The 13,968-nt window shown below is 44.2% G+C and overlaps 1 protein-coding gene across 5 annotated transcripts in view; it reads left to right on the top strand.

Moving 5' to 3' along the window:
• LOC119167678 (metal cation symporter ZIP14-like) overlaps window positions 1-13,968 on the top strand; it is a 107,041-nt gene that overhangs the window by 87,407 nt on the left and 5,666 nt on the right. For 4 of the 5 annotated variants that reach the window (XM_037419198.2, XM_075876075.1, XM_075876073.1 and 1 more), the window contains exon 8: window positions 4,083-4,139. In XM_037419198.2, the coding sequence (XP_037275095.2) occupies window positions 4,083-4,139 (57 nt within the window). Of the gene's footprint in view, window positions 1-2,470; window positions 2,533-4,082; window positions 4,140-13,968 lie in introns of all 5 variants that reach the window. The other variant, XM_075876072.1, reaches the window with a different exon arrangement.

Below are 13,968 nucleotides of genomic sequence, written 5' to 3'. Positions count from 1 at the left end.
CTCATTCATCTTTTTTTTTTCGTACTCAATTCTAATGCACATGCGATTTATGAACTCGCTTAACCACCTGAATCAGTGACACAACTGCACATGCTGCTAAAATGTCACCTCTGTTTCTGGACATCACAAAATGAAATCTGGGAAAACTATAGCAAAGGATTTATGAAACAGTACAGGATGTTCCATGCTTCACATTTATGGAAAAGCATGTGAATAGTGGGAGTACTTTTCCTCGAATCTACTTTATCTGTATTTCTTCATTCAGAAGAGCTTTTTCCTAATTTTCTTCCACTAGCACATTCGGGTTTCTGCCGTTACGAGCTCACAAGTGTTGGAGTCCCAGTTCAAGCAGTTTGCTTGTTTTTTTTAAAATAGCTTCTCATTAATTAGTGTTTCTGGAAGAAATCTACAGGGGATCAACTGCTACCATAGTGCTTCATAAAGAAAGAAACAGAATACCAATCAAGAAGGGTTTAAGGCAGGGGGACACAATCTCCCCAATGCTATTTACCGCGTGCTTACATGATGTTTTCAGTAGCCTAGAATGGGAACAGTTAGGCATAAGAGTTAATGGAGAGTACCTTAGTAAGCTGCGCTTCGCCGATGACATTGCATTGCTGAGTAACTCAGGAGACGAACTGCAACACATGATTACGGAGTTAGACAGGGAGAGCAGAAACGTGGGTCTTAAAATTAATCTGCAGAAAACGAAAGTAATGTACAACCACCTCAGAAAAGAGCAGCGCTTCGAGATAGGTAATAGTGCACTTCAAGTTGTAAATGACTATGTCTACTTAGGGCAGGTAATAACCGCGGAGTTGACCCACGAAATTGAAATAACTAGAAGAATAAGAATGGGATGGAGCACATTTGGCAAGCACTCTCAAGTCATGACAGGTACATTGCCGCTATCCCTCAAGAGGAAGGTATATAACAGCTGTATCTTGCCGGTACTTAGCTACGGAGCAGAAACCTGGAGACTTACAAAGAAGGTTCAGCTTAAATTGAGGATGACGCAGCGAGCAATGGAAAGTAAAATGGTAGGTGTAACCTTAAGAGACAAGAAGAGAGCAGAATGGATTAGGGAACAAACGGGGGTTAAGGATATCACAGTTGAAATCAAGTAGAGGAAATGGACATAGGCCGGGCATGTAGCGCGTAGACAGGATAACCGCTAGTCATTAAGGGTAACTAACTGGATTCCCAGAGAAAGCAAGCTGGTTAGGGGGAGACAGAAGGTTAGGTGGGCAGATGAGATTAAGAAGTTTGCGGGTATAAATTGGCAGAAGCAAGTACAGGACCGTGTTAACTGGCGGAACATGGGAGAGGCCTTTGTCCTGCAGTGCACGTAGCCAGGCTACTGATGATGATGATGAATTAGTGTATGCTTCCTGGTTCGAGCAGCCAAATTTCAGTTTTAATATGTGCAGCTGTCATTAGCGGGCTGGTTTCTGGCAGCTCTGAAGTCATAAGGCCGGCTGTGAAGCGTCTAAACAGTGTTACAAATGTCTGCCTCTTGCTCCCCAGGGTTTAAAAAGTTACATCAGCAAAGCATTCAATGTGATAGCAACAAACTATATCATTATAAGAAGCGAGGTTAGCAGCTAACACTTTTTCATCTGATTTTGCTTAGGCTACACTATGCTACAAACGTCTGCCCCTAGCTTCCCAAGGTTTAAAATTTTAGGTCGGCAAAGCATTGAATGAAATAGCAACAAATTACGTCATTACAAGAAGCAAAGCTAGCAGCTAACACTCTTTCATCGGATCTTGCTTAGGCTATGTTAACAAAAGTCTGCCTCTTGATTCCCAGGGTCAAAAAAAATAGGTCGGCAAAGTATTGAATGCGACAGCAACAAACTTTATCATTATAAGAAGCGAGGCTAGCAGCTAACACTTTTTCATCTGTTCTTGCTTAGACTACACTATGTTACAAATGTCTACCTCTTGCTTCCCAGGGTTTCCCAGGGTTTAAAAAGTTAGGTAGGCAAAGCATTGAATGTGATAGAAACAAGCTATATCATTATAACAAGCAAGGTTAGCAGCTAACACTTTTTCATCTGATTTTGCTTAGCTAAAGGAAACGCCAGTTGAAAAGGCCACTACAGGGACTGAAGGGGTCTTGTGCTATCAATTCTCAAAACCCAAAGTAAGCGCAGTGATCCCACTCTTGCCCCAAAGTGCGTCAAATCAAATTTACTGCGTCGTCCTGTTAATATCAACGAAAATTTTACCAAACTGCATTAAATTTGGATTAGGAAACGTCTATCACCAGCGATATCAGCACCGGCGTGCCATACATGTGCACCTTTTTCTCAGGGCCACCGAAGTCGCAATCACGTACTTATAGTTACTCCACTGAATAATTAGCAGTTGTGCATGCGTCCTAAATAATCCATGATGCTATGTTTAATGCTGACGCAACTTTTGTTGTGAAAATGCACTTAACAACGAAACGCGCTTGCTGCAGAGGTTCGTGACATCTAGTCCAATCGGTGCCGTGAAACTGGCGGTGATTCATCGGCGGAAGTCGTAAGTTTCAGGAACATTGGTGATAGCTCGTTTGGAGAGTTGCGCAGCACGTAATTGAAGGAATTTTCACTAATAACTTCACGCGTGCCACCAGAATATCTGTCACGTCTACTTCTGGACATTGCGATCTAATTTCCTGTGCTTCGCATCCCCAGAAAAACACGTGAACGATGGAAAAACGTTGACACTTTTTCTCTAATGTACTTTATTCCTTGATATTCATTCAGAAAAGCTTTTTCGTAATGCCTTCCTGCAGCACATCCGTATTGGTAATCTCTGTTGCAGTAAAAGCCCCCGAAAAACCCTGCCCTTTCGAACTCGTTATTGCTAGGGTCTGAATACAAAACTTGGATGTGTTTTTTTTTTTAATGTTATCTCAACAATGAAATCATGCATGCTGGTCATATCAGCCGCAATTTGTATTTAATATGTGCAGCTTTCAGTAGGGGGGCCATCGCTGAATGCTCTTGTGTTGGAAGGCCCACTGTTCGATTTTTTTTTTTTTTCGCGGGTGAGTGAGGGCAAAATTTTGGGCTCACCGAGGCCTTGGCTGAGCGATCCTGTTCAGAGTGATCTCATGGGGCCAACTTTATGTTGTATGCTACTTCATTGCGTTATTGCAAGGGTAAAATTTTGAGTTCTGATTTTAAGAGCTTTGTGTCCCACATGTGCCTCTTGATGTAGAGGGACGAAATTCTGATAGACACATAGCTAGGTATATAGTGCAACATATTGCGTCTGGTGTTCTGTCGGGTAACTGAAGGCACTTGCTTGTATCGTGTGTTTTCTGTTGTCGAACCCTTCTTGACAAGTTGCCAGTGAAGGGAAATGTATTGTGAAGGAGGCCATTCATAGCTCGATGTGTTTTGCTGGCCCTTCAAGTCGATACAGGTAACACACAATTGTGTACATGACGCGGTCAAAACCTCTTGGGAGAGACCACTCTGTTCTGACACCGCAAGTGATTTCATGTCGTGTCCCTTTTGGCGTATCGTCATTCTGTATTAGCTAGCCGGCCTGCTGTACAGAACAAATGCCCTCTGTATTTTTGAAGGGACACTAAAGTGAATCTGGTTGGATGGATAAATGGCACCCTCTAATGACGTTAATTTCACAATCATATGTTCATTGAGAAAGGACAAAATCAAGGTCAAAGTTTCAATTTTAGGTTTTGCAACGGAATGTTCACGCACGACGTCGCAGATTTCAAAATGAATATTTTGTATTTTGGCGCAAAATTGGCCCAACAAAATTTCCTGAAACCTCACATGTTTAGTCTATGCTCCCTCTAAGAAGACAGTGTGTTTCATTGTTATTGATTAGGAACTGCATATGCCCTATTGAACTATATCTGACATAGTGGTAATTGTTGCGTAAATTTTGCTGGGGGCATCGGCACTCGCATTTCATTTCTGCCCATTTTTCCACTTACTATGCCTCATGGCAAGGTGCAGTGATTTTGGCATATGCGAATTGCTTTTAACTCTAATGGTATTGTTCGGTGGATCTCACACGCTTCTGTTCAGTGCAAGTTGCTCTCTCTTCCACAGATGGGCGAGTTGAATGAAGCCCTGGATGCAGCCAGCAAGGAGGGCTTTGTGGCCTCGGTAAGGTTCTAAGGAATATTTCAGTTCAAGCAAGTCAAAATAAACAGATAAAATATTTTTGCAAGGTTTTCATTAATTTTGACATTATGGCATAATTGTTAGGATAGGAAATGACAGTGAGCTTAGCATTTCTGAATTTTGCACAAAGATTTCAGTGTATAAATTTCACTGTGTTATAAAGTTTAAACTACTTTTGTGTAATTTGGCTGGATCACTTCAATTAAATTTTCTGAACATTGCTGTATTGATACTGAAGCCCTCAGAACACAATGTGGACAGTTTTTACCAATGAGTGCGCACGCCGGTCCCAGCAGATGCCATAAAAATATTTGACATCATGGTGAGCTGGTGTGGGCATAGAGTTTCCTGAAGGGTTATTCCAAGTGAAATGTCTCAGCCTATAATTTAACCACCGGTGATTCTATTGAAAAAAATTTTATTTGAAAATATTTTGTGGCAGCGTGACTGCCCTTTGAATATCCCAGCAAAAAGGAAAAGTTCGGGGGAATAATACGTTATTTTTCCTTCAAGCTGGGTAGAGCATTCTATCGGGATTGTTTTCTTGCGTGTCATCACAAGCAAAAACATTAATTTTTAGTAGGCCTAGAAAACAAGCAAGAAAACATGCATATTCAGGCAATTTCCATAAAAACAGCAGCAACATTACAGTTGCCAAAAAGTTTTCAGCTGTTTCACCAGTCGACTTAGTACCTACCTACTAAAAATATTGTCAATCTTTTTATACAAACGTTTATTGAGCAAAATGCTAGCAAAGTTAACATAAAGTGATGTTTTGGGGATATTTATTGGTAAACTGAGCATGAATTCTAATGTTATAAAAATGTGTGAGACGTTTTATTATAGGCTTCAACTTATTTTCTTTAGATGTGGAAATTTTTGTTCTTATAAGTTTTGCTTATTAGAGCAAATAAAAAATTTTTGATGTCCGCAACCGATTTCACTGTGAAGCACTGGCAAATAGAAGTGTTTTCCGCAGTTTTAAGTGAGTTATTGCAATCGATCATTTTATTGGTAAACTGAGCATGAATTCTAATGTTATAAAAATGTGTGAGACGTTTTATTATAGGCTTCAACTTATTTTCTTTAGATATGGAAATTTTCGTTCTTATAAGTTTTGCTTATTAGAGCAAATAAAAAATTTTTGATGTCCGCAACCGATTTCACTGTGAAGCACTGGCAAATAGAAGTGTTTTCCGCAGTTTTAAGTGAGTTATTGCAATCGATCATTTTATTGGTAAACTGAGCATGAATTCTAATGTTATAAAAATGTGTGAGACGTTTTATTATAGGCTTCAACTTATTTTCTTTAGATATGGAAATTTTTGTTCTTATAAATTTTGCTTATTAGAGCAAATAAATAATTTTTGATGTCCGCAACCGATTTCACTGTGAAGCACTGGCAAATAGAAGTGTTTTCCGCAGTTTTAAGTGAGTTATTGCAATCGATCATGGGTAATTTCTTTAGGTTATATTGTTTTAGACCATTTTAGATTATTTTCATTGGTTTTGCACATTGCCAGTTGTATTTTAAGCGTTTATCAATGGCTACATCACCATGCAACACGAGATGAACGAGAAGCCAAGTTTCTAAGTGGCTACATAAAAGGAGTTTCCTGGACATTTTCTACCATGAGGATGACCACAATGTAACAGCATAGAGGAACTTCACATGCCATTTGAATATCTGGCAGCAACAGCAAGTCTGCAGTGGTAACGCAAGGCGGTCAGATTAAGGCATGGCACAGAATTTTTTTTATCTGGACCAAAAGAAACGTAAGTGATATTGCACTAATTTGGTTGCCAGATTTCCACAATTCAAGAAAAGCCAGCTCGCTCGAGAAATTCACCACTGTGACGCTGTCAAAGAGACCCGACATCTGCACGTAGTCGAACTGCATGCACTATCAACAGTTCGTACTGGGGTTACACCTCAACACCCAAAAAAAAAAAAAAAAAAACATGGGAGAAAGCGGGTGTTAATGACAAGGCAGCCTAGTTCGATGTCAATAATCAAGGTGTTGAAAATGCGATGAAAGCACAGCACGTCGAAACGAAAAAGACATGGAACGACGAGAAATGACGCTTTGGAAGCCAAAGCTTGCTTTTGTAATTCCTGTAAATCGTAGGACAAAGAACCATGTGATCTTTGTATCTCTGTGGCATGGAATGAAGCACAGTTGGCCATTAAATACCACAGACAAAAGCGCAACAGACATCCGCAAGTGCCTAGTAAGGCTGTTACGAAGGGAGCTGGTTCGGATGTGCATTTACTGAGTCGCACATAGTTTGCTTGAAAAGCTCCTCATCTAAGTCATCAACAGTACAACAACATGTTCTCTGCACTGAAAAGGCATCAATACTGCTGTGGTGTCATGTGGGTAAACGATATGGCTTTGATGTTGCTGCCAGATGATGAAGTGGGCCGCCGACATAGTCACATGCGTTTTGGCCATGGTAAGTGGCAAAGAAGTTTTACTATGCTGTTAGATTGTGGTCATCTTAGTGGTAGTAAATGTTCAAGATCTTTCTTTGTAGCCTCTTGGAAACCCAACAAAACAAGATGGTTTTAGAACCGAAAGGAATGTTGGCAGCCTGCATCGTGAGCTGATATTACGTAATGGTCGGTCGTCACCTTGTACACTTGCACTCCTGCATATGTGTACAGTTGTGCCGTTCCAACAGCTTGAAATCGGCGATGAATTATTCCGACTTTTCCGCGATTGGGTGGTGCCTTTTGTCATAACCATTTGCAAAGAATGAAGACGATGTGGCGACCACCGAAAAGCACGTCAGTATGACATTGCCAATAAAAAGTCCAAGTGTGTGGCGTGGCGTCGCTTTAAGCTTACTGCACGCTTTTAATAGCCGGTAACCACCTGAGTGCACAGGTACAGTGTACTAGAAGGGGGCAGTGAAATGAACGAGGCAGCCGCGCCGCATTTCGGCTGATTCTCCGGCGGGTGACAGTAGCGGCGGCGCTGTTGTTCCATGGTACTGAAGACCTCAAAAACGTCTGCAGTGGGAGCGCGCGCGCCGTAGCCTGCGAAAGCATGTAATTGCTCGTTTTTAGCCCGTTTAATGCGTTTCTGAGTCTTTATAAGTAGACTCACCTGCTACGCACCATGGTGCTCGAGTAAATATACAGGCACGCCGAAATTGCGTCGATACATTCACTGTTTCAAGAGCCTGCCGACCCACAAAAAAAGCCAGTCGGAATTTGCACGGATTCGCCTAGATTCTCAGTTAAGCAGCACTCTGAGCTGCGTTACATCATAAGTGGCTACTGGCGAACTACAAAAGGAAGAGAAGTATCAAAACTGCAATTAAATCATATGCTCGTTTTGTCGGCAGTCTCTACGATATGCAGAGCACAGTGTTCATCATATGAGCCTACATGTGCTTAATTGTTTCACGAGAAATCTGAATATAATTAACGTTTTATAATATTTATATCGGTGACGACTCAGTCTTATTATGCTGGTTTTGTGGAAGATAACAAGTATTGCCTTTTGAAAGGCTTATTACATATTTAACATAATAAAACAACACATAAACATATCAAAAAGTGCCAATTGTATATGTAGCCCGCCTGTTAATCTGCGCAAATTCATTGTAACCAGTTCTCATTTTGTATCGACAGATCAAATTGTGGTGCTTTCTAAATAATCTATTGGCGTAATGCCATTGCAAGCCAGCAAATTTATGACCATGTTTTGTACTATAAGTGTAGTTCTATTATTAAGTGTCAAAAGTGTAGGCAGGCAGTGGTGCATCTTGTCTCGAGATATTTAACTTGTATATTTACACAGTAAACACACACACACTCATATATATATATATTGCCGCAACATCTTGCCTGCATTCAAACAACGCGCCCATCACCGCGCGCACAGGGGCACACATGCGCGATGTCTTGTGTTGCGCAGAGACGATGATGGCACGAACACCCAGCTGGAGCCGGTTGATGTGCGCCACGCGCTCGGGACTTCTCATAAAAAGGAAGAAGAAGGCAGCTTAAGGAAATCTTTGGTGTGCAACTGACACATAGTTCTACGACCATAGTCAAATTGGGTTGTGGGCACAGGTTTGCCTTTTTAACAAAAACGTTTCATTGTAACCACCGAGTCCTTCAACATTGCTGCATTTCTGGTGGAGGTGCTGGGTAATTAATCGAAGCTCTACGAACGCAAGACAGCGTAGCCCTGACCACCAGTGAGTTGGTCTTGTGGAGCTGACACCTGTGCATCAGAAGACCAGTCGCCGTCTTCGAGGTGACTCACCAGAATTCAGTCCACTCCACTTCACGCCGAGGGAAACTCAGTCAATGGACGCCACCACCATGACAAGCCAGGTAACACCGGCACACGTGGTGATCAATCAGCCTCACCAGCCACCAGTTTCATGGCGACTCGTCTGAAGATGTAGAAGATTGGCTGAACCTCTTTGAGAGAGAGTGGTAAGTTTGAACAGTTGGGACGAAAGAGAGAAGCTCCGCCGCATATACTTTGCTTTGCAGGACTTTGCAAAGACATGGTATGAGAACCATGAAACCTCCTTTACTACCTGGGATGAATTTCGGCGACAAGCTCTGGCTACTTATGCCAGCACGGATCGCAAAGAAAAGGTGCAGGCTGTGCTTGAAACCAGAAACCAACTCACCAACGAAAGTGTAGCAATGTACATCGAGGACATGATCCGCCTGTTCAGGCGCGCAGATTCCCATATGATTGAAGAAGCTGCGCCACCTCATGCGTGGAGTGAAGCAAGAGCTATTCGCTGTTCTCGTCCGCAACCCACCACGAACAGTTCCGGCGTTTCATACGAAAGCGACAGCCATCGAGAAAACGCTAGAACAGCGGGCTCGACAGTACAATCGGAACATGAACTATGCACCTGCCAATGTCTTCTCTGGAGGCCAGCGAAGTGACATGGACGCCCTGTGAGAACTCATCAGGTTGGTGATCAGAGAAGAGCTCAGCAAGTTGCAAGCACCTCACACTACAACAACACTGTCTGTCGTCGACGTAGTAAAAGATGAACTGAGGCAGATAATACGCGAGCCGGAGCGTGAGCCACAGCCGATCCAACGCATTCCAACGTACTCTGAAATACTCAGACAACTGACGGCGCACAGGAATGCAGCAGTTGCGATCCTCCTCCTTACCCACTGACGGTACGCAGCGCACCCCGTCCACTGGAACCGACGGCTACCTACCTGCCACGAGCCCGTAGTGTAGCTCGCTACGTGGATCAAAGGCCCCGGAAAAGTGACATCCGCCATCACCATGAGCCCAGGCCTTTGTGTTTCCATTGCAGGGAAACAGGTCACCTGTATATTTCTGCCCTCACCGACTGGCAGGATTAAGGGGCCTTCCGTTGTACGCACCATGCCTTCGAAACGGTGAATGGCCAGTGGAGATTGAAGAGTACCTGTCCATGCGCCAGAGCTCACTCACTCCAGGCCAACATCAGCCAAGATCGCCACCCAGGCATTACCAATCACTCAGCCCACGTGCTTCTTCCGCACGGCCTGGGCACCATTCTACAAGCCCATACCCGGAAAACTGAAGCAAGCAACCTGTGGAGGTGAGGCCGCTGATAACTACAGTTGCGAAGATCCTCCATCACGGTTTTAAGGTGACGATGCTATGTTTACAGAAAATAAGCGCAGCAGTGTGAAGATTACTTCAGATTTGTGGGTGAAAATGTATGGATCCGAGCTGAATGCTTTAGTTGACATCAGTGCTGATTATTCGGTAATGAGTCACAACTTGGCAAAGAAACTGAAAAAGGTTGTGACGAAATGAAGTGGGGCACAGAGACGCACGGCAGGTGGCCACACTATTACGCCGCTTGGCTGATGCACCTCAAGGCTCGAAATAAGAGGCTTCACTTACGTTGCTGACTTCATTGTACTTCCGGAATGTTCAAGGGAGCTTATATTAGTAATAGATTTTCTCCAAGCCAATGGAGCCATAATTAACCTACGCAGATCAGTGTAACGTTTTCGACTGAACAAGCTATGTTGGTAGAGGAATCGGAAAATCGACGTCTTACTGCTCTGCACGTTGTTGATGATGATGTCACAGTGTCACTACGTTGTAGTGTAATGGTGCTTGTCGAAAATAAGGCCTTTTGTGACCACGAAGGAATAGCAGATGGAAATGTAGGTCTCTTTTAAGGAATTCGCGTGGCGAGGGTTTTGTGCACTTAACGAATGGCCGCTCAGTTGTCCTCCTTATGAATTTCGGGAATGAATGTCAGCACATCGCGCAAGGTATGGCTATCGCCTATTTCCACGAGTTCTGCATGGCGACCGAACTATGCAGCTTAGCGACAATGCCAACCACTCCACAAGAGACCTGCAATGTCGACGCATCAGTTAACGTCAACCATAGGTTCCCAGAATGTCAAAAGAAACAATTGTTTGCCCTTATAAAATAATTTTCGAACTGCTTTTCAACATCCTCTGAAGTGCAACGCACGGCTATTTGCAAAACACAGGATTATAACAGAAGAAGCCAAGAGATCCATTTGCCAGCACCCATATCGAGTATCACCAAAGGAAAGAGACGTCATCAAGAAACAAGCGGAGGAAATGCTTTCAGATGATGTGATCCAGCCTTCCAGCAGTCCATGGGCATCTCCCGTAGTGCTTGTTAAAAAAAAAGTTAACACCATTCGATTCTGTGTAGACTATCGAAAACTGAACAGCGTAACCAAACGGGATATACACCCTCTGCCGCGTATCGATGATACACTCGATCGACTACGGAATACAAAATACTTCTCCTTCCTTGAACTCTAGAGCAGATATTGGCAAAATGAGGTGGATGAGCGCGACCGTGAAAAGGCGGCATTCATAACCCCAGACTGCCTCTACGAATTTAAAGCGCTTCCACTCGGCCTGTGCACAGCGCGAGCGACGTTTCAGAGAATGATAGACGCTGTCCTCGCAGGACTGAAATGGCAGTCCTCCTTGGTGTACTTGGATGACATTGTCGTATTTTCCGCTACATTCAACCAACATCTAGAGCGATACCGCACAGTATTAGAAGCCATTCGTTCGGCTGACTTGACCATCAAGCCTGAAAAATGCCACTTTGGTTTTGAAGAGCTGCAAGACATGTTGTCAGCTAAATAAAGTTCATTGACTGACTGACTGACTGTTGTCAGCTCCAAGGCGTTCGTCCAGATCCCGAAAAGACAGCTCCTATCGCGAAGTTCCCGACACCCAGAGACAAGAAGTCAATACGTCACTTCCTGGGTTTATGTGCGTACTATCGGCGATTTGTGGAAAATTTTTCGAACATTGCTGAACCACTTACTAATCTAACAAAAGACGACATGCCCTTTATGTGGGAAAGGGAACAACAGGAAGCATTTAATGAGGTAAGAACATGCCTGCAAGCCTCACCAATCCTCGCCCACTTCGATGAGACTGCCAAAACTGAAGTTCACACTGATGCGAGTAACGTCGGCCTCGGAGCCATTCTAGTCCAGCGGCAAAATGGCCAAGAAAAAGTGCTAGCGTATGCCAGCTGCAAAAAACTGAGACAAACTACTCTGCAACCGAAAAAGTGTGTCTGGCTATCATCTGGGCCATAAGTAAATTTCGACCGTATCTCTACCGTAGACCATTTCGAGCAGCCAGTGACCACCATTGCCTGTGTTGACTTCAAGATCTTATGGATCCCTCTGGCTGACTAGCAAGATGGAGCCTTAGGCTACAAGAGTACGATATTACTGTGGTATACAAATCTGGGAAAAAGTACAGTGATGCCAACTGCCTGTCACGCGCACCAGTGGAGACAAGTGAGCTGGAGGAAGAAGACTTCCCGTTTCCAGGCACCGTCCAGGCGTCAGAAATTGCTGAACAACAAAATGACCCCAATTTGCTGCCGCTTATACAGCGTCGCGAAGGATTCAACGTTAAAGTCCCGCGCACTTTATCCAGAGGACTGCCTTCGTTTTGTCTTCGAGAAGGGGTCCTTTACAAGAGGAACTTCGAGCAGAGCACAATGGTGAAAAGTTCTTACTCGTTGTACCTGCACCTTTACGAGACGAGATTCTGCACGCATGTCATGATGAGCCAACATCTGGACATATGGGTGTCAGCCGTACATTCGCCAGAATTCATCTAAAATACTACTGGCCAAAGCTGTTAGCATCAGTACAGCACTATGTGAAAACTTGCCGTGACTGTCAAAGACGCAAAACTTCATCCGTGAAACCAGCAGGCCTCATCCAGTCAATAGAACCGCCGGATGCCCCATCCCAACAAGTCGATATGGATCTCCTTGGCCCGTTTCCGACATCGACTGCACGCAAGAAGTGAATAGTCGTAGCCACGGACTATCTCACCCGTTACGCTGAGACTGACTCGCTGTACACTGCAACAGCTCTTGAAGTTGCCAAGTTCTTCATCAACAACATAGTCCTCAGGCATGGTGCACCCAGCGTTGTAATTACAGATTGTGGCACAGCTTTTACTGCAGACCTAATGAAATGTCTGATACGAATGACCCATACAGACCAGAGAAGAACTATGGCATACCATCCTCAAACAAATGGCCTAACGGAGCGCCTGAACAGAACTCTGACTGATATGCTTTCAATGTATGTCGACGTCGAACATAAACTGTGGGATGAAATATTGTCCTACATCACGTTCGCATATAATACAGCCGTTCAAGAAACAACGTGAGTGACACCATTCGAACTTGTATTCGGTTGAACAGTGACCACTCCACTGGATGCCATGTTACTACTGAATGAAAAAAGCAGCAATCCACCTGACCTAGACGACTTCTTGCAAAGAGCCGTAGAAGCACGACAGATGGCGAGATACAGAATACGCCGCCAACAGCGCATCGATTCTTATCAGTACAATCAGCATCGTACCGAAGCGCATTATCGGCCCGGTGACAAAGTATGGATATGGACCCCAGTTCGTTGCCGTGAACTTTCTGAAAAACTTCTTAGCCGATACTTCGGGCCTTACGAAGTAAGCGATGTAACGTACCAAGCCAAATCCGCTACACACTGTAGCTCAAAACGCCGCAACCTTACAGAGGTTGCACGTGTAGTCCGTATGAAGCCTTACTATGAAAGATCATCAGAAAACGAGCGGGAACGATGGGAGAGTACGAGAGACAGTGGGCTGCAGGTTGGCCATGTGGGTCATGGACGTGAGCTCTTCCCTGATGACATCCCGCAATGACGTTGAAGAAGACTGGATGGGACACACTGAAGGTAGTGTGAATACCATTGATTCTAATTCTTTGCGTATAATCGCCCTTATCGTGTCTCGCAGGTTTGGATTAGTCGTAATACAAGCCGCATCACTGTCTGGTTGTAGGCGCATAGACTCGAGTTCTTCGAGGCGCTGACAGGTTGTCGCAACGTCAGCAACGATAGCCGAATTCTGGATTGCAAGGGTATTGAATGCGACGGGTGCTATTCTTTTAAAAAGCTGGCGCATCTTGTCTGATTCTGTCATTGACGTGTCAACCTGGCGGCAAAGTGAAAGAACATCCTCGATGTAGGATGTATACGACTCCCCGATGTGCTGTTTCCGAGTCACGAGAGCTTTCTTTGCGAGAGCCGAACGAACAGCCAGTGTGCCAAAGACATGGCGAAGCTGATCTTTGAAAGCTGACTAGTCGGGGATGTCGATGAAGTGGTTGAGGAACCACGTCTTCACAACAGTCGTGAGGTAGAATGACACGTGAGCGAGTTTGTAGGTGTTATCCCACTGGTTAGCAGCGCCGACACGTTCGAAATCGTCCAGCCATTCCTCCGCATC

Source organism: Rhipicephalus microplus, chromosome 10 (genome assembly GCF_043290135.1).
Source record: "Rhipicephalus microplus isolate Deutch F79 chromosome 10, USDA_Rmic, whole genome shotgun sequence".
In the NCBI taxonomy this organism is placed as follows: Eukaryota; Metazoa; Arthropoda; class Arachnida; order Ixodida; family Ixodidae; genus Rhipicephalus; species Rhipicephalus microplus.
The sequence above is the reverse complement of the archived record's forward strand: the minus strand, read 5'-3'. Positions and strand labels throughout refer to the sequence as shown.